The 23,475-nt window shown below is 39.9% G+C and overlaps 1 protein-coding gene across 1 annotated transcript in view; it reads left to right on the plus strand.

Moving 5' to 3' along the window:
- Atrnl1 (attractin like 1) overlaps positions 1–23,475 on the plus strand; it is a 521,748-nt gene that overhangs the window by 58,794 nt on the left and 439,479 nt on the right. Inside the window, exons 10-14 of the mRNA XM_028775552.1 lie at positions 815–969; positions 10,070–10,154; positions 13,053–13,261; positions 14,254–14,372; positions 21,137–21,269. Coding sequence (XP_028631385.1) covers positions 815–969; positions 10,070–10,154; positions 13,053–13,261; positions 14,254–14,372; positions 21,137–21,269 — 701 coding nt within the window. The remainder of the gene's footprint in view (positions 1–814; positions 970–10,069; positions 10,155–13,052; positions 13,262–14,253; positions 14,373–21,136; positions 21,270–23,475) is intronic.

Raw genomic sequence — 23,475 nt, forward strand, 5'->3', positions numbered from 1 at the left:
ACAGGTGTGTGAGAGTACAGGTGCACATGAGCGAGCACAGGTGTGTGTGAGTACAGGTGCGCATGAGCGAGCACAGGTGCCTGAGGAGTTTCCAGATGCTCCCGGAGCTGCCTGGCCTTGAAGTGTTCCTAACTACTGTCCCATCTCCAGCCCCTATGTTCAGGTTTTAATTACTCACACATTGTAGATACATTTAAAGACAATCTTGCGCGAAAGAATCTAAACACAAATAAGTACAACCCATATTGAAGTAAAGTAAAGCTGGTCATTGAAATAAGAATAGTAATGTTCTATCCAGGTTCTGATTGTTTGGTACTGTTCATCTTATGGAAATTCATTGAGTTTTTGACTTATGGTGTCTGCATTTTTATGTATAAATTTTAATTAAACATAAAGGCTCATTAAGGGATCCTTATCAACTTTATAATTTTAACCCGATGTAATTTGGACTAAGTTTATTGTACTTAACTTTTTGCTTGTCTTAGCATGAACAAGTCATGGTGTTTCGGTTCTTTCCTTTGAGGTAGGCTGGTTTCCTACCTTCAAAAGTGAAAAATCATTCAAAATATAAGTTATTAGTATTAAGAATTCTATCTATATTGTGCTTTCTCAAAGCATCTTGAGATATTAAGATTCTACAGATATTCTTTTAAAATATTGAAGCTTTGAAGTTATTTACAAGTTGTTAAATTATATGTATTTTCCCTTTATAAATCCCAGAAAAAATTTTTTATATACAAAGTCAATACTTTATTTATAAAATCAGGGAAGTCTCTTTATCCTTTGTAATACATTTTTAAATTTTATTCTGTAGGACTATTTTGAAAGAAAGTGGGTTTGCCCGGTACCTTCATTCAGCTGTCCTTATCAATGGAGCTATGCTTATTTTTGGAGGAAATACCCATAATGATACTTCCTTGAGTAACGGTGCAAAATGTTTTTCTGCCGATTTCCTGGCATATGACATAGGTATGTATCTGTTAGGATTGTACAAAGACGAAAATACCAGACGACTTTCTCAAATCGATTGACAGCATGCTTATATGTCATTCTAGAGGTCAGCTTAGTGACAGACTGTGGATTGGGTTTTCTCTAATTTCAGTGCAGTTCTCATACAGAGCCAAGATCAGATGTATTGGAATGAGTTAGTATCAGAGACAGAAGAGGAGAGTTATAGGAGCGAGTGACCTTTTGACCTCTGGAAGCATTTGCCTGTTGTGTCCTCATTTGAAAATTGTGTACGCCTCCTGTGTCTTATACTGCAGCAGCTTTAATGATGGATAGATACTGAATACCATCAAACTATGAAAATTAAGACAGGAATTCAAACACTTTATATTTAGCAGGGATGAGCAAAACTTATTTTATATTAAATATACTGAATATATTTACTGAGTGTGGGAGGGAAGTTCATTGAGACGAATGTGGAAAAAGAGATAATGAAATATGTTGAGGAGACAGAGTGAATCCAGGACGTGCCTGTGAGTGAGACAGGCTGAATGAGGCCTTCCAGCGAGCTGCAGCAAGCGCTGAGGCACTCGCTTGTTCATTATGCCGTGCTCTTGTTGATTCTGTGTGTGGGAGGACGCACTCATGCAAATACTACATCTGACTCTCCGGGACATCATAGCAGTGAAAGTACTGCTTCTGTGTTTGTCATGTTATCGTTGAAAGCTAGCTGGTACTTAAAATGTATTTGGCAGCACACAAGAGCGTCTTTTATTGATGTTACAAGTGAAGTGCTATATCAAATCCAAAGCTGTTCTCTTGATGTTTAAAAGTAAAGGAGGCTAATTAGATGTAAGACGGATTTACTCCTTAACATCATAAAGGTACACAGTCTGCTTTGTTAGATTATTTCATGTGGCCACACTGAAAAGAGCAGTTGACAGTTAATAAGCCCTTTGGTCTTGATGCTATTGTAAGTTTGCTAGAAGAAGTGGCCATTAATAACATTAGGAATGCCAAGTGAGTTTGTGATTATTCAGTCTTAAATAAGGAAAATATTACCTCTGAAATAACAATAAAAGAAGTTCCTTACAGTGAGCATGGGATGGTCCCAGCTTCTTAGAAAGCTCCTAAATTCCTGGCTAGGATCCAGAACGAAATAGGTTGACTGAGACAGGGGATCCAGCTGGCAGTGAATGGTCTCGTTTACCTGGTGGTGAGACAGTGAGCTTAGCTTTCTGGAGGAAAATGAAACCTTTATTTCATTTTGTTCATGCATATTTCTTCTGTAAATTTTTTTTAAAGTAACAGAATAGGATATCATTGTTACCGTTAAAAATCCACAGAGTGGGATTTAAAATTTTTATATTAAAGTTTTTCAGTGAACTTCTACACAGTGCTTGTAACTTAATGAACTGTGTAAGACTGAGCTGTTTTGTAAGTGACATACTGAAAACCCACTTTTATTCTTCTGTATTGCTGAAGATTATATTTCAGTTTTATGTGTCCAAAGAGCTTACGGAGGGTTAAAAAACAAAACAAAACAAAACAAAACAAAACAAAACAAAACAGGTTTTGTTTTGTTTCAGAAAGAAACAGGAAGAGGGGTCGGAATATCAGCATTCTATTAAACTGAATGTTAGATACTGTCTAAGGGTTTATGTACAAAGCCTGAAGCCTCTCTAAAGGTCTGCAACAATGTCACTGACTCAGCTGTCAGGCAGGAGTGACAGGGATTGATCTAGTGGAGTATAGCGGCCACCATTCTAAGACCTGTATCTATCTGCTTGACTCTGACATGCTGATGGGTCGGGTGCAGCGCTTGTTCTTAATGTTCTGTGTGGTATCAGATAAGTTAGAGCTAGTGTTTATTTCTTATTGCTGCGGATGGATGGAAGCAAATATACTTCTCATTGGTGACATTGTCTTATTTTTCTCACAAAAGAAAATTTATTTCCAAATAGTTATTGTTCATTGGAAGCAAAGATAGGCATTATAATGAACCAAATAGAAAACATATTTTAAAATCCTGTTTTCTTTCCTGTGTAAGGCATATTCCTTGTTACGTTTAAATGCGATACATCCGCGGTGGTTACGTGAATTATAAACAAATTTATGCCAATACTAATTATTCATTGTTCTAAGATTCACAGTTTCAGTCTCCCACCAGTTTAAATTTTTCATAATGAAATCGTTAATCTTTGGAAATATAACTTTGTCTTCTGCACGTCATATTGTGTGTGGTAAAGATTTAACCAGTATGTGCTGCTGATTTTCAAAATGCTAAGGTCTGCGGCCTGAAGTTCCTTAGGAAGGTTAATGCTAAGGTCTGCGGCCTGCAGTTCCTTAGAAAGGTTGTTGGGAAAATCAAAACCAGGTGTATATAACCCAGTTGTTGGTCACTTGACAGCTGTCTTTTCCAGAAGTGACTTAGGGTTGGGAGGAGGTGGCTCAGTGGTTAAGGGAACAGGCGTTGCAGACGACTCAGGTTCAAGTCCCAGGACCTACCCTGGCGGCTCACACCTGCCTGCAGCTTCAGCTCCAGAGGATCTGATGACCACAGGATCATGTGTCCTCTAGGCTAACCACACCCAAGCGCATATTCCCCTCCCACTCCCAACAATACACGTATAGTTAACGTAAAACAAAAATCTTCAGAAAGTGCTGGAGAGTTGAATTGGTTAAGAATGGTGGAGACCCCAAGTTTGGGTTACCTGTGTTGGGTGGCTTACTCCTGTCTGGAATTCCTGTTCCACGCACATGCATATATCCATCCACAGAGACGTAATACTAAAGAATTAAATAAAAAGTGACTGAGATATGGCTGATAATAGCCAGAGCTAGTGAATGACCTTGACCAGCTATAACTCTTAGCAGGACACAGTACTTGATGTTTTAGTTGCAAACCGAGCTTGAACTCAGAGTTTAGAATCTGAAGTTGTTTATTAGTCCTTTTGTTATTTACTGTTAATGATCACATTGCCTTTAGAAAGCTGCAAGAGCACCATTTTTCAAGATTAAAATTATGTATATTTTCCAGGTAAAGATAGGTTCTTGTTCAGAATTTAGATAAAAGTTTGAAACAAAATGAAAAACAATAATTAATTTTTTTATTTTCTTAAAGGTAATAGAAAGATGAAGGTGTAAACCCTGAGTTGGGTGATTTTAGGACCAGGCAGAGGAGCAGGGTGCTTCTGACAATATCTTGCATATTGCAGGAAATGGAAACTCTGTCCCATTTAGTTAGTGATGGTTCCAAGCGTGAATTCTCAGAACACAGTGGTTTCACATATGGCTTTAATTCTTTGGTAGTGATTATGAAAAATGTTAAAAATGGAAGACATGTCCATATTTTCAGCGGTAATATTTTAATTGGTATTGGTAAAATAATGATGTATATTGTAATTGTTTTATTATACAGCAGAGTTAACATGTCACCTAGTTTATGAAGCGTAGCATACATGGTTTTGTACAACCCTATGAAGTGTTATATATGGATCATGTAGAATGGATACAGCCCTGTAAGCCATAATTTCCAGATAAAATCATAAATGCAAATTAAATAAACTACTTATTTATTTTTTTTGGAACATTCCAACAAAGTTCTGAGAATTCCATCTGGCTTGCTCTTTGCGCTCACAATTATTTTCATTTGCTGGAGGTTTTATTAGTCAGTATTTTCTAATTATTTTTTACTGTATTTTCATGGCTTATGTCTCGCTGAGCCAGCCACCTGAAAGAGCCAGTTTGTTACTTTGTAGGTCAAGAAAACCCTTGAGAGCTTTGATGTGGCTTCCCGTGGTGAATCAGCCAACTACTTTTTCTTTCTTTTTTTTTTTTAAGTTGCTTTGCCTCCTTGGCTGAAGTGTTATCTTTCTCTTTGGTGTATGGTAAAGGGCACTGCTGCATCCTCCTCTTCCCCCTTCCTTTCCATCTACCCTCTTTAAAAATCAAAATAAATAAGTTTCCTCTCAGTTTGTCAAAGTGGGCAGCCGGGTTTGCTTAACCCTCCTTGCAGTGCTTGGCTCTATACAGGCTTTATAGTGTAGACTTCATTGTCTATATAGTGTGTGTTACACTGCACACTTATGGAGGGTGTGGGGGGGCGAGAACTGGCAGCTTGCTGTCACTAAACCCAGTCACACGAGTCTGAAGTAAAGTCTTCATTCAGACATTTTTATTCCACCACTACACTACTCTCTGCCCCTGCCATGTTCTAACAGGAAAATTTTGAATAGTCTTTTAGTTGGGAAGGAGCATATCCATTTATCCAGGTGACAAAGATACCAGCAGTGACCATCAGTGGATTTGATTACATCCTGGTGTGTTTGTGTTTTTCTGTGACTCACCCTCAAACTGACTATGAAGTAGTGAAGCCCAGATAGAAAGTCATGGAACGAAATAAATGATGTATGAACAGCAAATTCCCATTTCTCCTAACCTCTATAAACAGTTTGAGAGACTCTGTGCTTTGCCTGTGGGTATTAGTTTTCTTTTTCTTTGAGAAATGTCTCATTTAAAGTTCAGGCTGTCTTGTAAACTCCTGTTGCGCAGGCTGTCCTGTGTGCTGTCTGAAACACAGTTTGGTCTTAGCAGAGTGATGTTGTCACAGGTCCCAAGTGCTAGTGTTAGAGGTGTGAGCCACTATTCCTGGCCAGAGATTGTTTTAAATATGAAAATTACAAAGTAAGCATTCTAGAAAGAAAGCTTGTGCCGAGAGGAGGGTTTGTAAACCCTGGAGGATGCAGGTGGGGAAGGCAGTCGTGAAGACACTCATTGCACACAGAGCATTGGCAAATAGAATCTAGTGCTGTTTCAAAATAGAACAATATAGGACATTAGAATGTCGTATATTTCTAAAGAAATAAAATTGTGATTAAATATCAGGAAGTTTATACATACAATTTCTTATATGAGGACCTCCGAAGCCAACAGGGAATATCATTTTTGTTGTTGTTGTTAAAACACGTGAAATCATCTCATTCTTAAAACAGACATAAAGCACAGTAGTTAAAACAAGTGTGACTTTTTATTTTATGCATATGAGTGTTTTGCCTGCATGTTTGTCAGGGCACCTCTGTGTGTGTGTCTGGTGCCTGCAGAGCATGTTTGTCAGGGCACCTCTGTGTGTCTGTCTGGTGCCTGCAGAGCATGTTTGTCAGGGCACCTCTGTGTGTCTGGTGCCTGCAGAGGAATGAAGAGGGCGTTTGGATGCTCTGGAGTGGGAGTTACCAACAGTTGTGAGCTGCCATGTGCATGTTGGGGATCGATCCAGGTTCCTTTAGAAGAGCAGGAAGTGCTCTTAACAGCTGAGCCTCTCTCCAGGCCCAGGAATATTAAATATTGTGAGTAGTTTAGAGTACTAACTGAATTCTTACAGAGTTACAAATGAATACTTTCATGGAAACCATGGGGATTTGTAGAAAAATTAGTCAACAAATGCATTCTTAGCTGGATTATTTTCTACATAATCAGTAAATTTAATGAATATTAGAATTTCACCTAAAGTTCTTCATATAATTGTATAAATCTCTATCTATCTATCTATCTATCTATCTATCTATCTATCTATCTATCTATCTATCTATCTATCTTTCTTTCTTTCTTTCTTTCTTTCTTTCTTTCTATCTATCTTTCTATCTATCTATCTATCTATCATCTATCTATCTATCTATCTATCTATAGATAGATATATCTATGTACATATATCTATATCTTCATTGATAAATAGTTCTGATGGTGCAGGATGTTAAAATTTGAGTTTAAGACCAGTACCTTTAACTCCTTGGTCTTCTGTGTATTTAGTGTTGTACACTTCTGTGTATTTAGGCTTGTACACTAAATGCCCTGCAGCTGAGTGTTTAAAAATGTGTTCTGAAAAACGTTATTTTACCCTTGTCTTTCTTATGTTGCTGTGGAATGTATTCCTCTCAATTTAAAGATGTCAATTCTGTGTAAAATTTATTTCGAACTGTCTAGGCTTAAACTGATTATGAAGAGATAATAACTGGGCTATTCTAGAAGTTTGTTTTCTTCTTGGCAGAAAATATACTTTTCGATTGCAGCCAAAGAGAATAGTGATATCATAGACTTGCAGTGTAAGAACCACAGTAGACCACGTGTAAGCGAATGATATCGACTTGGTGTTGATTATTAATACATTCGATTGGTACTTAACTATTTGTGAAGCTGGCATTTTTCTCCTCTTTTTATCTGGACTCACCATACTGAAACACCTGTAAGGTGAAGAGGAATGCTGGTGTAGTCCGGCTGAGTGAGAGGTCGGAGCTACTGCTTATGCGGGTACTTGGTCCCTGTGGTCTCCATCATTTTTATTTTGCGTTTTATCACATTGATGCTGCTGTCAACTCATGACGGGAGGTTCTGGTTAGAGGGTCATTTGGTAATCTGTGGCCTGTGCTGTCTGCAGGGTAGCAAGGATTAATCGCTGTAGATATCCACTGCTGAAGGCATGGCTGTGCACATGAGGTGTGCACATGAGGTGTGCACATGAGGGGTGCACATGAGGTGTGCACATGAGGATCCAGTCTCTCTTGGGCTTCTCACAAGAGCCTGTTACAAACCCCACAGGCTACTCTCTTCAGCAGTGATGTCACCAGCCACTGGAGTGATTGCTGGGTCACATGACCTAGCTGAAGTGCTGCTGGCCTGCAGTGCTGACTGGCCCTTACCAGATCTTTCTTGCCCAGTCACTGAGTCAGAGCTCACACCTTTGCTGTCTTCTTAACAGGAGTATGGCCTGACATACTCTTCTTGAATGTTGAATATGCAGCCATCAGAACTCAGAGGAATCTGGTGTGATGGCAGCACAATAATTGTTTCTTTTCTTTTAAATTTGAATAAGATGACATATTGTTCTTGGCCATTGGATGATTATGTATTTTAACAATATGGAAAGTCTGAATTTTTGTGTATCTTATTTTACATCTTTTGGAGTATAGCTGTTTTAATAAGGCCTCCATTGTGTTAATTATTCTTGATATTCTGGTTCTATTAGCATGTATCAAAACAATGTAATGTGTTTTCAATATCAACGCACAGTTTATAAATAGCCAGCAATATAAATTATGTGTATTTGAGTTGGATGGATGATTAACATCTAAATACCTGAACTCATTGGTTGAGTCCAACATGTCCATTAGTTTTCTTATCGAGACTCTGAACCATGTGTAGGTCACCCGGCTTCCAAGAAAAGAAAGATGTCTCAAAATCCTTCTAACAGGAAATCTCAAATACATATAAGCCAAAGAATGGGAAGACAAAAGTTCTCTAACGAATCTTAAGCATGTTGCTTCACTTCCGGTAGGTCCAGTTCTTCAGTTATAACACAAGACAGTTCTGTAGCAAACCTCACTGAATTCATGTAAAAGCTTTTCAAGTGATGTTGGCAGACGTCGCTTTGAAAGAGACTTTATACAGTTTTATATACACATTATAAACACACATTCTGCACACGTCTCTTAAATTAACCTTAACACGTAAAATTGACAGTCTGTTATCATGCACAGGTCTTTGTTACGGATTTTAAAAAAATGTAACCTCCAGGATTTCTGTGATGTCTTAGGAGGTAAAGTGTAAGCTCTAGGACCTGAGCTTGAATTTCCAGAACTCTGTGATCTGTGGCTCAGGTGAGGTGGGAGGTGGAGACAGGGAAATCCCTAGGGCATGCAGCTGGACAGCAAAGGGAAAAAACTGTCTAAAATAAGCTGCAAACACATACAACATGTCCATGTGTACACACCTATCCCCACCCCCCACACCAATTGTAATCTGTAGAGCATTGACTTCTAGGAGTGTGATAGGCCTCATGTGGACCCTGTTTCTATGGATAAAGCAATGACACTTTAAATAAAATTGTTTGGTTTTTGTTCTCTCATTTTGGAATAGCAGACAGCTCTTTTGGTCAACTTGAGAGTGTTACAGACTAAAGAATACTCTTTTGTGGTTCTATTTGTGTTCTTGGAATATTCTTTGGGAAATACAAGTTGGGATGTATTTTATTGCTTTTAGTATCCCAGGTTCAGTTTATGAACTATGATTTTTATTTTTATAATTCCTTTGATCTTTATTAGTAAGAATATTGAATTAAGATTCATTTACTGTTTGTGCTATAGGCACAATTATATGGGTAAGAAAATATCTAATTTATTATAATTTTAACCTTTATAATTAGCTCTAATGTATTTACTATTTTTGTGGATTTCTAAGGTTAATAAAATAGTATTTTCAAAAGCTTGACACAATTAAACTAAATACCAGCGCCTGCTTTTGACACGACATGGTTAGGAAATTGAAAGAAAATAAAGTATCCTAAGCCTGTCCCCAGGTGCTGGACACCAAGTCATTTGAAATCTTAAAGATTGTGTTTGTGTGTGCTAGCTTTAATGTTGTGTTGAGAAGGTAACTCTTTTTCATTTTTGTGATAATTTTGTTTATGAAAGTTGAACTTGCATCATTCCCCCCCTTTCCCTCAGCTCCTGTATTCCTCCCCATCTCCTTCTCCAGTATAATTTGTCTTTAACGTTCTTCCCCATATTCTTTATATGACTGAATTATTTTTGTCATTTAAAAAAGTTTTTAAAGGTAGGCTTTTGTGCAATTGAAGTATTCCTTCCAACATCAATGCAAGCTATTTTCTTGAAACATTATATAATTAAAGCCATTTAAATATTATCGTATGGTTCTCCCTCGGACACTCGGTCAGTGGATATTATGTGACCCACTCACTTCTATATGTGTGCAGGTGACAGTTGATCGTGTTTACAGGTGTGCCCTGTAGTGGCATGTGTGTGCTTTACTATGTGAATTTTGGTGTATTCAGTAAAGATAACGTCAGCGGAATTATCTCCAAATACAAACGATACAAATTCATTCATCCATTTGTTAATTCTTACATATTTCAAGTTGCTGGTGAGAATTTTATGAGTCATTTTTATTTGAAGACTTACGGTAGCTGATTAATGATGCCGAGTTGCAGATAATGGGAAAGTAATCACTATCTCTTCTTTTTGATTTTAAGTATTCTGTCTCTAATTTCATCAATGATTATTTTCTATTTCTTTTGAATTTCTTACGGTTTTTATTTCTTTTTTTTTTCTAGCTTGTGATGAATGGAAGACGTTGCCTAAGCCAAATCTCCATAGAGATGTCAACCGATTTGGACATTCTGCAGTAGTCATCAATGGGTAGGGACACATCAGTCATCTCAGAACACATGTGCTTGCAGCTTCCCACGGTCTTAACTTCCTTGGACGCTTATTGTTGACTGTTATTGACACTGAATTTTATACTTTCTTCCTGAATACAATTTCGATTTGTTAGCCTTATCCTCCATGATTAAGGTGCTGAGCTAAGACTGAAACTTCCTCGTCTCTTCTTTGTTTCTCTTAACGAGTCTCTGAAAAGACCTAGGGAAGAAACAAAGACTAGCCTCCTGTTCTACACACAAAGAAACTGAGAATAGGATTCCCACTGTAGTTCTGCCTTCAACTACGCATGTGAATTCTGAGGGCTGTAGATTATTGAGCTCTGTACACTTTGATAGTACTACCTTTTGGGAACTGGAGTCCAGGATTAAATTGTAGTCTCTTAAGTTTATATATTTATTTCGTTTGTTTTTGAAACAAGTTCTCATTCAGTAGTCTAGGTGTACTGGGAATATGTAATCTGTGCTACAATTGCATTCATGCACAACTCCCGGCCTCTCAGGGTCTTAGGATTTATGTCCCTTTGAAAAGTTTCCAGAATTCCAAACATCACACAGTCTCAGAAACTATCTGCCGCTGGCAAAACCACACCTCTGCTAGAGCACAAGGCAAATCACAGTCAGCTGCCGCGGACAGTCTGAAGCAGCCCCGCACTCCCATACCAGGGATTAAAATGAAAACACATTCTTATAATTCTGCGTTTTTAAAAGAAACTAAAATCCTAGAATTCCCGCTCCAGTTTTTTTGATTTTTAAAAAGTTTTTATTGGTTCTTTGTGAATCTCACATCATGTACCCCAGTCCCACTCATTTCCCCCTGCCCTCGTACCCGACCTCCACCCTCACAACCTCCCTCACAATAGAGAAAAAAAAATCTCGTGGAATCTGCAGTGTGTCACAGTGTGTGCCACACTATACCCTCTGTCCACACTTCTTTGTAGATGTTCACTGCAATGACTTGTTCTGGTACGAGGCCTCTGGCTTCTGCTACACTATCAATGCTGACACCCCACAGGGACTCCTCTTGAATAACCTGCGTTGCCTTGAGTCATGGATCTGTAGGACCTGCCCCTTTGTGTACTCCAGCAGTTCATAGATGGGGTAGATGTTGGGGTGGGCCAATTCAAAGCCCTGGATCTGGGTCTGGGAGATATCTGAGCTGGTCCACCCGCTGACTCTCCCATACCCATAGTAACTGGGGTATACCCTGGCCTGGTTGACCCATCCAATGCTACTTCCAACACAGGGCAGAGCCAGCTCTCCTGTTTTCATGCCTTTGGGGCTGGCTCACCTGAAATCCCCATGTCCACGGCCAGCTCTACTGTACTGCCCAGGCAAGGCGCAGGACCTACTCTCCCAAGTGCTGTAGCAGGTCAGGGGCAGGGACAGCTGTAGGTGGCAATGGGTGAAGGGAGGGGAGGGCATATCTTCCTTGCTGATGTCACAGCATGGCAGACAAGTTGCAGGGCCAGCTCTCCCATGCTCATACCCTTGGGGCTGGCTCATCTGTGCGCCTCCCACCCCGCCACCCTCCCACCCCACCATCAAAGTCAGCCTTACTGTGCTGTCCAGGTGAGGGGCAGGGCCTGCTACCCGAGTGTGGGTGAGGGCAGGGACAGATTTGCTGCTCATGATCCTGTCAGGATCAGCCCTCCTGACCATTGCAGGTTGTGAGGGCAAAAGGGAGGGGAGAAGATCTCACCCCGCCACACGACAGACAAGAGGCGGGACTGGCGTTTTTATGCTCGTACCTTGGGGTCAGTTTGCCTGTGTCCTTCACCACCAGGGTCAGCTCCACTGTGCTGTCCAGGCGAGGTGTAGGGCCTGCTTTCCCCAGAGGGCAGTGCTTAAAATGTTATTTTTATAAGCTTATTATCACCTTCTCCAAGGTATTTCCTACTGTAGCCATACAACGATTGTTATTCACAGTGAGGTTTATAACTGACATGAATTGACTTAAAAAAAATAGCAATGAATGAGATGTACCTGAATCACCCCGTCCCCAGGCTTCATTGGTTTGATTTTGATATTTTTTTGTTTAGTGTAGAAAGTATTCTTGAAGCATTTTGGACTAGTTTGTGTTGCTTTGAGGGACTGCAAGAATTGTCACTGATAGTGGTAGACACTTTAGGGTTGTGAGGGCTCACTTACAGACCTGGGTCTGGAAGTCTTACCATGACTTCACTCGCTCTTTCCTTTACAAGAAATAAGTTCTCAACATCTTACCTCTGAATTCTGTGTCTGCACTGAGTGGCAATCCCAGGCTCACATAGTGATGCTTTTCACCATACAGTCTGCCCCTGAAACAGAAAGGTCATGAGTTCAAAGCTGGGAAGGGGTACATTTGGAGACTTTTGTTAAACGCAACACACCAAAACAAAACAAACATCACCAAACAAAATCCCCAAGCCAGTATAGAAAAAAAAATGGTAAATGTAGACAGCTGTTCTAAAGTGTACCTTAACATTCACATATTACCATAATATAATTAAATATTGCTGTATTATGATTGTAATGTATTTCTTAAAAGCATTGTTTACTTTATTAAGATGGTAGTACTTTTTCTGATAAAAGGAATGTTACATTCTTGTTTCTTTCTTCCATTAGTAATGAACATGTCTGGAAATTTAATGTTTCCATAAAACATTGAGATCTATACTATATTTCAGATTCTATCTGAAAAGTTGTCAAGAAAAATCTTAAAATAGTTAATCTGGGCTTTTCACATCATACTGCGTGTTAGAAGAAATATGATTTTAAAGAAAAGTTGGGAGGGAGAACAAACATTTAGATGTTAACTCTGTTTATTCTTCACACTAGTTTACCAGGCCACTCAGTCCTGTTTTGCTAAGGTATACTGTCTCTCATTTTTTCATAGGTCAATGTATATATTTGGTGGATTTTCTAGTGTGCTCCTTAATGATATCCTTGTGTATAAGCCTCCAAATTGCAAAGCTTTCCGAGATGAAGAACTCTGTAGAAATGCCGGTCCAGGAATAAAATGTGTTTGGAATAAGAACCACTGTGAATCTTGGGAGTCTGGGAATGCAAATAATATTCTCAGAGCCAAGTGCCCTCCCAAGACAGGTGAGCTGTTTTCCCTTCCATTCTGATTTTAAAACTTTTCTGTTTATTTAAAAGCGGATTGATTTTGCTTATATGAGGTTCCTTATTTTAGAAATTAAAAATATTCTAATCACGAAGTCTGACACTTGAAGTAGATAGCAGTTAATCGTTCATTTTCTTTGATATTTCCAGTTTTAGTTTTGCAATGTGTGTAGTAAAAATTTATGTACAGCATTCATTATTTTATAATACATGCTAAATAATTTTTAAATAAATCATTTCTCAGAAATATTGTTTACTTTAAAGAAATAAGAGAAGTCATCTATTTAACATTTGCTGTTTTCTTCTTGAATTGCCTCACAGTTATAAAACCACATTAGAATCATCTATCTTCTAAGACTACTTTATAGGATGTTTTTTTTTTCTATTTTGGAACAAAAAAAATCATCTCATTGCAATGAATTTGCAAATAAAAATATCACACAGCAGGATTAACAGTTGGCAGTACCAAACTCTATACACCCCATGACCATTGTGCGTCTGTGAAGCTTTTTTTGGGGGCGTGTCATATTCTATTATGATGCGTTGAATGGACAATTAGAATTATGAAAGGTGATCAGTCAGTATTTGTAGTTCCAGTTTGTGCAACTGTTACATAGTTCTGCTGGGTGAGGGCTTTGATGGATTTTGCTGCTGCCACTAATAAACATTCAGGTTTTGCCCTTCGGTATCACGTTGCACCTCTAAATATCTTTAGAGTCATAAAATCCAAATATTTATTATTGTATTTTATTTGGATGTATACTATTGGTAAGCTCCTTTTTCTAAATGAGTAAATTTGAAAATGTATCCTCTAAATACAAAGCTGGCTTAGTACTCATTCTGCAATTGATAGTTCTTTTGTGAGTAAGAGGCGTGCTAGCGATCCTTGAGTAGGTGACTATAAATGTGGGTTTAGAATCATGATGTTTTCTTTTGAGCCTGCTGTGTGTTCGCTCCCGTGTGTGTTGCAGCTGCTTCTGATGACAGATGTTACAGATACGCTGACTGCGCCAGCTGTACGGCCAACACAAATGGGTGCCAGTGGTGTGACGACAAGAAATGCATCTCAGCCAATAGCAACTGCAGCTCGGTTCGTATGTAAGGGTGGATGGTGACGTCACAGGCATGCTGCTCGCATCGCCCTTATGGTCCAATTACTGTGCGCCAAGGGTGACGTCACGGGCATGCTGCTCGCATCGCCCTTATGGTCCAATTACTGTGCGCCAAGGGTGACGTCACAGGCATGCTGCTCGCATCGCCCTTATGGTCCAATTACTGTGCGCCAAGGGTGACGTCACGGGCATGCTGCTCACATGCTTGCTTACGGTCCAATTACTATGCACAAAGGGGAGACTTTTCACAGACACACAGATAGAACATCTGTTGGGATCTGTCTGAGCACGGTGGCACCTCCCTTTAATTCTAGCAATGACACAGAGGCATGCAGGTCTCTGAGAGTTCAGGGACAGCTAGCCTACATAGTGAGTTCCAGGAAAGCCAGGGATGTATAGAGAGAGCCTGTCTCAACACCCTCACCCTTCAGAAAAAGTCAATAGATAAGGAATCAGTCACATCTCAGCACACTGCAGTTAGCCGTATACAGCTTTCTTGGGTAGAAGCGCCAGTCTGTATTCTGTTTTGTAACTTGTAATCTTTCATGTATTTCATGAATGAGGCTGACAGGTTTCAGTCTGTATAGTGTAGACTCTATCATTAGTGCTTTAAATGGTCTTTATGACACTGATGGGACCAGTGTGTGTTATGTAGATAGATACCAAGATTTTCTCTGGGATCCCTGTCAGGCACGTCAGCTGTGCTCCTGTTGGCCTGTGGTTTGCACACTTAGTTTTACATTTTACCACAGGGTTGGTAACCCCAGTTCTTCCTTCTCTATCTTACTCCCGACTGAAGGCAATTTTGTTTTACAGTTGACCTTTAGCAACGAATTTGATTATCCTAACTGTGGGGCTCCCATTCAGTTAGTATGCAGAGGCTACACCTCCCACAACCACGGGTACATACAGCAGCCTCCCACAACCAGCAATACATATAACCATCGATTTTCTGGCATAAAATATCAATATCATCAGACCACTACTTAAGACAAACCAAAACTATTGAAAAAATTTTAAATTAGTATTTATGGTTTGAAACAGTGAACATTTATCTTATAGCATGTTAAAATTTTCTCTAATAACCAAGGATACTTGAGCATGTTAAAGTGGGAGTCTTATAAAATAGTAAAACATAGAGGGAAATTTTCTTATTGGCTCAGTATATTGAACCCTTTGCTCTTATAATATTTTATTAGTATATAATTTTCAGTTATATAAACCAGTGAAAAGATATACTAAAGGTTTGAGTTTTAACACTGTTTATACTTTGAAACTTTTAAATTATCCCTTTAGATAGGTACAACTCTAAGGGAAATGATTTTATTGGAAATAAAAAGTAAGTAAACTAAGACATAATGTAAAGATCTTGTGTTATGGTTAGCATTCTTTAAAGGGACACACTCACGATTTTAAGGACTTGTTCACGTAATTTGAAAAGTCTCCTTGGATTGTCTGTCACCTCTAAACTGCACACGCAAGAAAGTGTGATAAAATTCTAGAAGTTTAGTGGCCTATGAGCTGCTAGCACCACTCAGGTGAGTCCTAGCCAATTGCAGAGAGTCAGACAGTGATCCTTGCTCTCCTAAGAGTTGTGCATCTGTCAGTGAATAGGATATTGTCCGTCCACACCGGGGAGTGCATGTCACTCAGTTCATGCAGATGCTACTCTCAAATGGATGTCCTTACAGACATGCCAGACTGTGTGCCTTCCTATGTCCTAGCCAAACTGACACATGGGATTAGCTATCGCATAGTTAAAATGTAGACAACTATTTCTTAAAAGTTTCAAGAAAATTTTATTTTAACCCTTTGATATCTTTGGATTAGTTCTTGTTTAGACATTATTTTACTTGGCTCTAGTTGCCACAACGAAGCAATGTAAACTGTATGATTTATAAGAAACAAGGATGTATTTCCCAAAGTTTCGAAGACTTGGGAATCTCAGGTTCTGAGCATTGACAGCTCAGAACAAGACCCAAGTTCTGGTTCATAGACCATTTCTTCTCATGGGTTTTTGTTACAGTGCAGCCTCCTGTACGTAAAGGCTCCACCACTGAGACTGGATCGCACCTCAGTGTCCTCTCCCATATTCTTACTTTGGGGACTTGTCACCGGTATATGAATTTGTGGGATACAAACAGTCCATAAAAGATGCTTAAACCTGTGCCTGTGTGTATGTTTTGGTAATTGTATTTGCATCCGAAAAATTAAGTTAGGTAAATTGCTCTCAAACATTCATCTTAAAATGCATCCTTTTGGTCTTATTTTATTTTTGATGGTGTGCTAGCCAGGACTGACTTGGATGCTATAGCAGGAGCGAGCAGATGGTGCACTCCCATAATTTACAATCCTGCTCTAATGTACTTTCTGGGCAGTTTCATCAGAACGTCTGGCGATTAAGCCAAGCCGAATGCTAATGGACACCTAAAGTTCCACGGGAATTCAGTCAGATTATGTGTGGTGATATCCTATTTCATTATTCAGCCATATTTATTGCAAGTTGCATATTTGTGCTCTAATGGGTCAGAAATCTGTTTGCTTTTCATGGATTTACATTTTGAATTCATGACTAAATAGATCAACGGTTGGAACCGTTATGGCTATTCCTCATTGCCTGGTTACTAATGTGCCTCTGGCCCATCAGGTGATCGGTGCTAGTGTAATTCAGAGCAGTGTTCCTCTGTATTCCACCACTGGTTCCTGGGTGCTGTATGTGATTAAATAGAATTTCCTCTCGTATTGTTCCTCTCATCAGTGAGGGAGCTTTTGATGGGGAGTGGCAGCCTTACCGGCTGTGGACTGTGATGTGACTGCTCTTCTGAGCGTTTGCCCAGAGCTGCTCCAACGTGATCAGTCTTTCTCTTGCCATTTTCATAGACTTATGGATTCAATAAGTAAAACAAATTTATTTCCTTTTAGTTGGTTGGCAAGTGCTTTAAATCCTACTCTAACGGTCATATAGAATAATGCTAGAATTCATGTGCTATATGAAAAAATACTTTGAGTAAGAGAAACTGAAGCTGAGCTAGTTTACCTGTTCCCTAAGGAGACGTGGTGGTTGAGTAACTCATAACTGAAATTTACAAAAATGTGTCTGGAGTTTTTTTTTTTTTTTCAGGATGAGCAAGTTAAACATTATATGTGGGTATATTTTATCTGATATCATGTAGTAAAAGTAATATTCTCTAGAGAAATTGATATTTGGCTCAGGAGATGGCTTAGTGGGTAAGTGAGAGGACCGTCACTGAATCCTAAGAACTCATGCAAAGTCAGCAAGATGGCATGCAACTTTAACCCCAGTGCTTCGAGGGTTAGATAGGATGTGAGGCAGGAGACGTTCTGGAAGCACGCAGGGCCGACTACTTTCCTGTGTAGAACACTGAACAACCGAGACTCTGCCTCAAGCAAGGTGGACAGAAAGGGCAGGACCTGGGCTTGTCCTCTGACTACAACATATGCACAACATGCATACCAGAACTCATGTACATGTGCGGGCACGCACGCACGCGCACACACATATGCATACACAGACAAAGAAATTAATCCTTTTGTCTTGGAAATGACTATAATGCATCTCAAATACTTATTTACTCTCGCTGGCTGGTTTTGTGTTAATACAAGCTGGTGTCATTTTGGAAGAAGGTACCTCAAATGAGGAATTGTCCCCACCTCACTAGCTTGTGGGGAAGCCTGTAGTGTATTTTCATGATTGATGATTGGTGTAGGAAGGTCCAGCTCACTGTGGGTATCGCCACCCTGGGGATGGTTGTTCTGGGGCACTTGCAGATCAAAACAATTCTGAGATTCCACTTCACACCAGTCACAATGGCTGAGATCAAAAAACTCAGGGGATAGCAGATGCTGGTGAGGATGTGGAGAAAGAGGAACATGCCTCTATTGTTGGTGGGATTGCAAGCTGGTACAACCACTCTGGAAACCAGTCTGGCGGTTCCTCAGAATATTGGACATAGTACTACCTAAGGACCCAGCTATACCACTTCTGGGCATCTACCCAGAAGATGCTCCAGCATATAACAAGGACACACACTCCACTATGTTCATAGCAGCCTTATTTATAATGGCCAGAAGCTAGAAAGAACCCAGATGTCCTTCAACAGAGGAATGGATACAGAAAATGTGGTACATTTACACAATGGAGTACTACTCAGCTATTAAAAACAATGAATTCATGAAATTCTTAGGCAAATGGATGGAACTAGAAAATATCATCCTGAGTGACGTAACCCAATCACAAAAGAACACACATGGTATGCACTCACTGATAAGTGGATATTAGCCCCAAAGCTCAGAATATCCAAGATACACCTCACAGACCACATAAAGCTCAAGAAGAAGGAAGATCAAAGTGTGGGTGCTTCGGTCCTGCTTAGGTGTAACAAAATATTCAAGGGAGCACATACAGAGACAAAGTGTGGAGCAGAGACTGGAGGAGGTGCCATCTGGAGACTGCCCTACATGGGGATTCATCCTGTGTGCAGTCAACAAATGCAGACACTGTTGTGGATACCAGGAAGTGCATGCTGACAGGAGCCTGATATAACTGTCTCCTGAGAGGCTCTGCCAGAGCCTGACATATACAGAGGCGGATGTTCACAGCTAACCATTGAACTGATCATGGGGTCCCCAATGGAGGAGGTAGAGAGAAGACTGAAGGAGCTGAAGGGGCTTGTGGCCCCATGGGAAGAGTGACAATACCAACCAACCATAGCTCCCAGGGTCAAAACAGCCAGCCTGGGGACATGCATGGAGGGACCCATGGCCCCAGCTGTATATACAGTGGAGGATGGCCTTGTCAGGCATTGGTGGGAGAGGAGGTCCTTGGTTCCATGAAGAAGGGATGCCCAAGCATGGGGGAATTCGAGGGCGGGGAGGGGTGAGTAGGTGGATGGGTGGGGGCACACCCTCATAGAAGCAGCAGAAGGGGGGAAGGGATAGGGAATTCCTAGGGAGGATGGGGAAAGGGGATAACATATGAGATGTAAATAAGTAGAATATCCAATAAAAAGAAAAAAAGAAAACAGGAAGAGCAAGCTATGAGGAACAAGCAGGTAAGCCTCCAGGTTCCTGCCCTGCCATCCTTCCATGTTGGCTTTGATGGGGATGTATAGGCTTAAATAAACCCCTTCTTCTGCAAGTTGCTCTTGGTCATGGTGCTTTATCACAGGAGTAGACACCTTAACTGGGATGTGTGCGTGTGTACACACTCATGCATGCAGGCCAGGGGACAGTGTGCAGAATCTGTTCCTTCCTTTCTATGTGTTCTGGGGACTGAACACAGGCCATTCGGCTTTCTGAACCGTCTCACCTGCTATTAGTGCTTGTTATAAAGGAAGCATAATATTTTATCAGTAAATATTGATGGATGGTTGTTAAAGTGCCTAAAATACGTTTTTATAATAGATAATATGAGATAGTTATGTATTAATTTTAAATTTTAGCCTTAGTGCCTGAAAATTAGTATTGACCTGACCTGTAGAAGAAAGTCAGATCTAAGCAATTCTCGTTATAGACACTAACAGGTTTGGCGTGTTGCTCAAAATATATAATTAAGTTCCTTTCAGGATTTTTCTGATATAGGCATTTAGTCTCTGAATGCCTCAAGCCCTAGTTTTAAGGTCTGTATTTATGATGTAGTTTTTAATCATAGATAGTGGTAATTTTCTGTGAAGTAGCTGAACCTAGGTGTATGTAAGATATGATACAAGGGTAACTATACAGCCTTTTCTTTATTGACCCTCAGCCGGTAACTTTTCATTGCCAGAATTAATTGAAATATGGTTTTATGATGTATTAAGATTGAAAAAAAATAACATTGCAGTTTTCTTTGTAGCCTCCATAAAGAAAGACTGTCACAGAGATATCAAGTATTAGTTTGAAGTAGTCTGAAAATATTTTTTTTATATTGTAATAGAATTGAAACTGTTTTATTACTTATTTCAACTTCATCTTCATGATAGCTTTATTGGGACTAGAGTTGTTAGTAAGAGTGAATCCATGCCTTCACTTAATTAGAGATTTGTTTTCAGGTTCACTAAAAAGTTTTCATTAGTTTCAAATTTCAAATTAATTTTCTCAGTATTCTCCAATTTTGTTCAGGAACAATAGTTTACCTTCTTAAATGGAAAAAAATGTAGAGGAACAAATCTCAGTAGAGTTTATTTAAACAACAACAACAAAAAACTCAAACCAAACAGCAACAACAACCAACCAACCAACCAAAACAACTCATGTGTTGGGCAGCACCCTGAACCATTAGAGACTGAGAGCTCCTCCCTTACTACCCTGAGTCGGGCAAAAGCCAGACAACCAGCCCGTAAGAATAGTGACGTGAATCCTGATGACAGGATCAGAAACAGCTTAGTTGGTCACAGTGGCATTTGCCTTCCACAAACGTGGCCTTATCATTAGCATGCTCTGAATAATAAACTTGATTCCTCTGGTTGCCTCGGACAGTATCTGCTACCGCATGCTATCATCATTTTCTATTGCTTACCCACTAAGCTGCACTGCAATTTGCTATGCAGGACAGTAAATTCAAGCTAAATTTAATTCGACAAATGATGGAATAAGTAAGAGAGATTATGATTTGATAGAATTGGGTTTGGAGATAAAGGTACATTTTAAAGTTCCGCAGGGGTTTTAAATGTTCGTGATGTCTAAGAATCCTTGTTTGTTCAATGGTTGAAAAATAACGTGTTTTGTCTTTCGATTTTTTTAGTCTGTCAGAAACTACACTAAATGTCATATAAGGAATGAGCAGATCTGTAACAAACTTACAAGCTGTAAAAGCTGCTCACTAAACTTGAATTGCCAGTGGGATCAACGGCAGCAAGAATGTCAGGCTTTGCCAGGTAACTGTTTCGAGATTTGATACATGGGGAGTTTACTCTACAGACTGATGTTATTGTATCACCGTCTATGGGTGTAACAAAAGACATTACAAAAGACATTCTGAGTTGGATTTAATAAGTGTCCATTTAGTAAAATAGCAGTGGTAGGTTCTCTAGAAGACTTGTCTAGGGTCCATGACTTGTTCTTGGGCCAGTAATGGTGCCATGTGTGGGTTTCATCTTACGGGGCCAGGACACAGGTCCAGTGAGGAAGTGATTGGTTTTCCCTGTTACGTTTGTGACACCTACTGGTGGGTCTCTGGTGGCCGGTCCTCGTTGTAACTCAGGTTCACAGCTGTATGATCGATGATGACTTTCCTCCTGTGTGCACACCATACTAGACCTGTGAGTGAAGAAAGCAGACTGTAGGGATGAGTTCCTCAGGATTCGCTGACTGGAGAATGTGGTATCTTTAGCGGTAGGGCCTTGCCATCAAGTTCTGTGGCATAAGGATAGGCAGGGACAATACCTATGCTGTCTGGGGTCTGTGGAACCTCACTGGCCAACAACTCCAAAAAAAAAAAAAAACATTTCTGACACTCAGCTTTTTACGTGGTGCCGATACACTGATTTCCATGGTGACTCCATCATCAGTGCTCACACACACAGACACAGACATACAGATACACACACACACACACACACACACACACACCAGCAATTGTTCTGACTGGGCTGAGAAGAAATTATCTTCTCAGTGGTTTGCATTTCATCTTTTCATCTTTTCAGAACTTTGTTAGTTCGAGGTCGTGGTTTGTAACTGTTTGTTTTCTTGCTGTTTATTTTGAGTTGTTTTTGTATTCTAGGTACTGATCCTCTGACAGCCATATAGCTAGAAAGATGATTTCCTCTCTGTATTCTGTCTCGCCATTTGAGTAACAATGTCCTTTGCCTTTGCTGTACAGAAAGTTTTCAGTTTCATGTGTTCCACTTAATTGTTGATTTTAATGTCGGCACTATTGTGTTTCCCTGATTTTTCAGTCTTGTCATTGGCATATAGGAAGACTACTGATAACTGTACAGTAATTTTTATATCTACTTTGCTGAACCTGTTTCTCAGCTCTTAAGAGGTTTTGGATGGGTGTCTTTAGGGTCTTACGTATAAGATTACATCATCTGCGGAAAGGGATACTTTTCCCAGTCTGCACTCTGTGGCCTTTGCTTGCTGTGTTTCTCTAGCTAAGACTTCAGTGTTGTTTTAAACAGGTGGAGGAAGTGGCTATGCCAGGGGCCAGCCCCGGTTATAGCCAGGTCCTGCAGAGGACTTAAGGAGTCGTAGAGGGAGGAGAGAGTCAGGTATGGTGGGGGTCTCACAGCCTTGGCTGACTGTCTGTCAGAGTGCTTCTTTATACAGAATTCAGTCGGCAGGGATAGATTCATGTTCCACAACAGAGATCATATCATTTTTGTCCTCGGACATGTGTTTTAACTTCCTCTCGGTCATAAGTTTAGTCATTGTTGATAAAGTGACAGACAAGAGTTATCTTTTACAGTCATTTTCCCTCATCAACGCCATATTTAACTTTTAAGACTCAAGAGGCATATTTTTCCAAAGCATGACAGCCCATTCCCAGGCTGGTAGCTCTTACGTTTTCAAGGCCACTAGACAGAAGGAAATCGCCCAGCCAGCCTGGGCAGACTGTCATGTCCCAAACAGTGCATTATCAGCTTTTTATGGCCAGAGTGCTAATTGTCATTAGGTCCAAGAAAAATTGTTCAGGCCAAAGCTGCTGCGGTTATTATTCAATTCCTGCCACAATGCGGTGTTTATACATTTGTAGAATTTACTTATCTGTTCAATTGGTATTCTTTTGTTCCTTGGTTATACAATACCACAGTGGCCCTGTAGAACTAACTTTTCAAAGAAAGGCAGGTCCTAATACTTTATCATCATCATCTTCCTCTTCATCATCATTGTCATCATCATCATTGTCGTTTATCCACACTGTTCTTTGTTTATCAAAGTAAGCCCTTGTGTAGGGCAGAGATAACTCCAGCCAATCTAACTTTGTTGCTGTATCTGTCCCGTGAGGGGCATACTATATGCGGACCCCAATCTTATCTGCCATATAATTGCCTGAATGTATAGTGAGATGAGGTTTTCATACCCACTAATTTCTTTATTTATTCACTTTACATCCTAATCGCTGCCCCCCATCACACCTTC

This window comes from Grammomys surdaster, unplaced genomic scaffold, assembly GCF_004785775.1.
Source record: "Grammomys surdaster isolate TR1022 unplaced genomic scaffold, NIH_TR_1.0 66, whole genome shotgun sequence".
Classification (NCBI taxonomy): Eukaryota; Metazoa; Chordata; class Mammalia; order Rodentia; family Muridae; genus Grammomys; species Grammomys surdaster.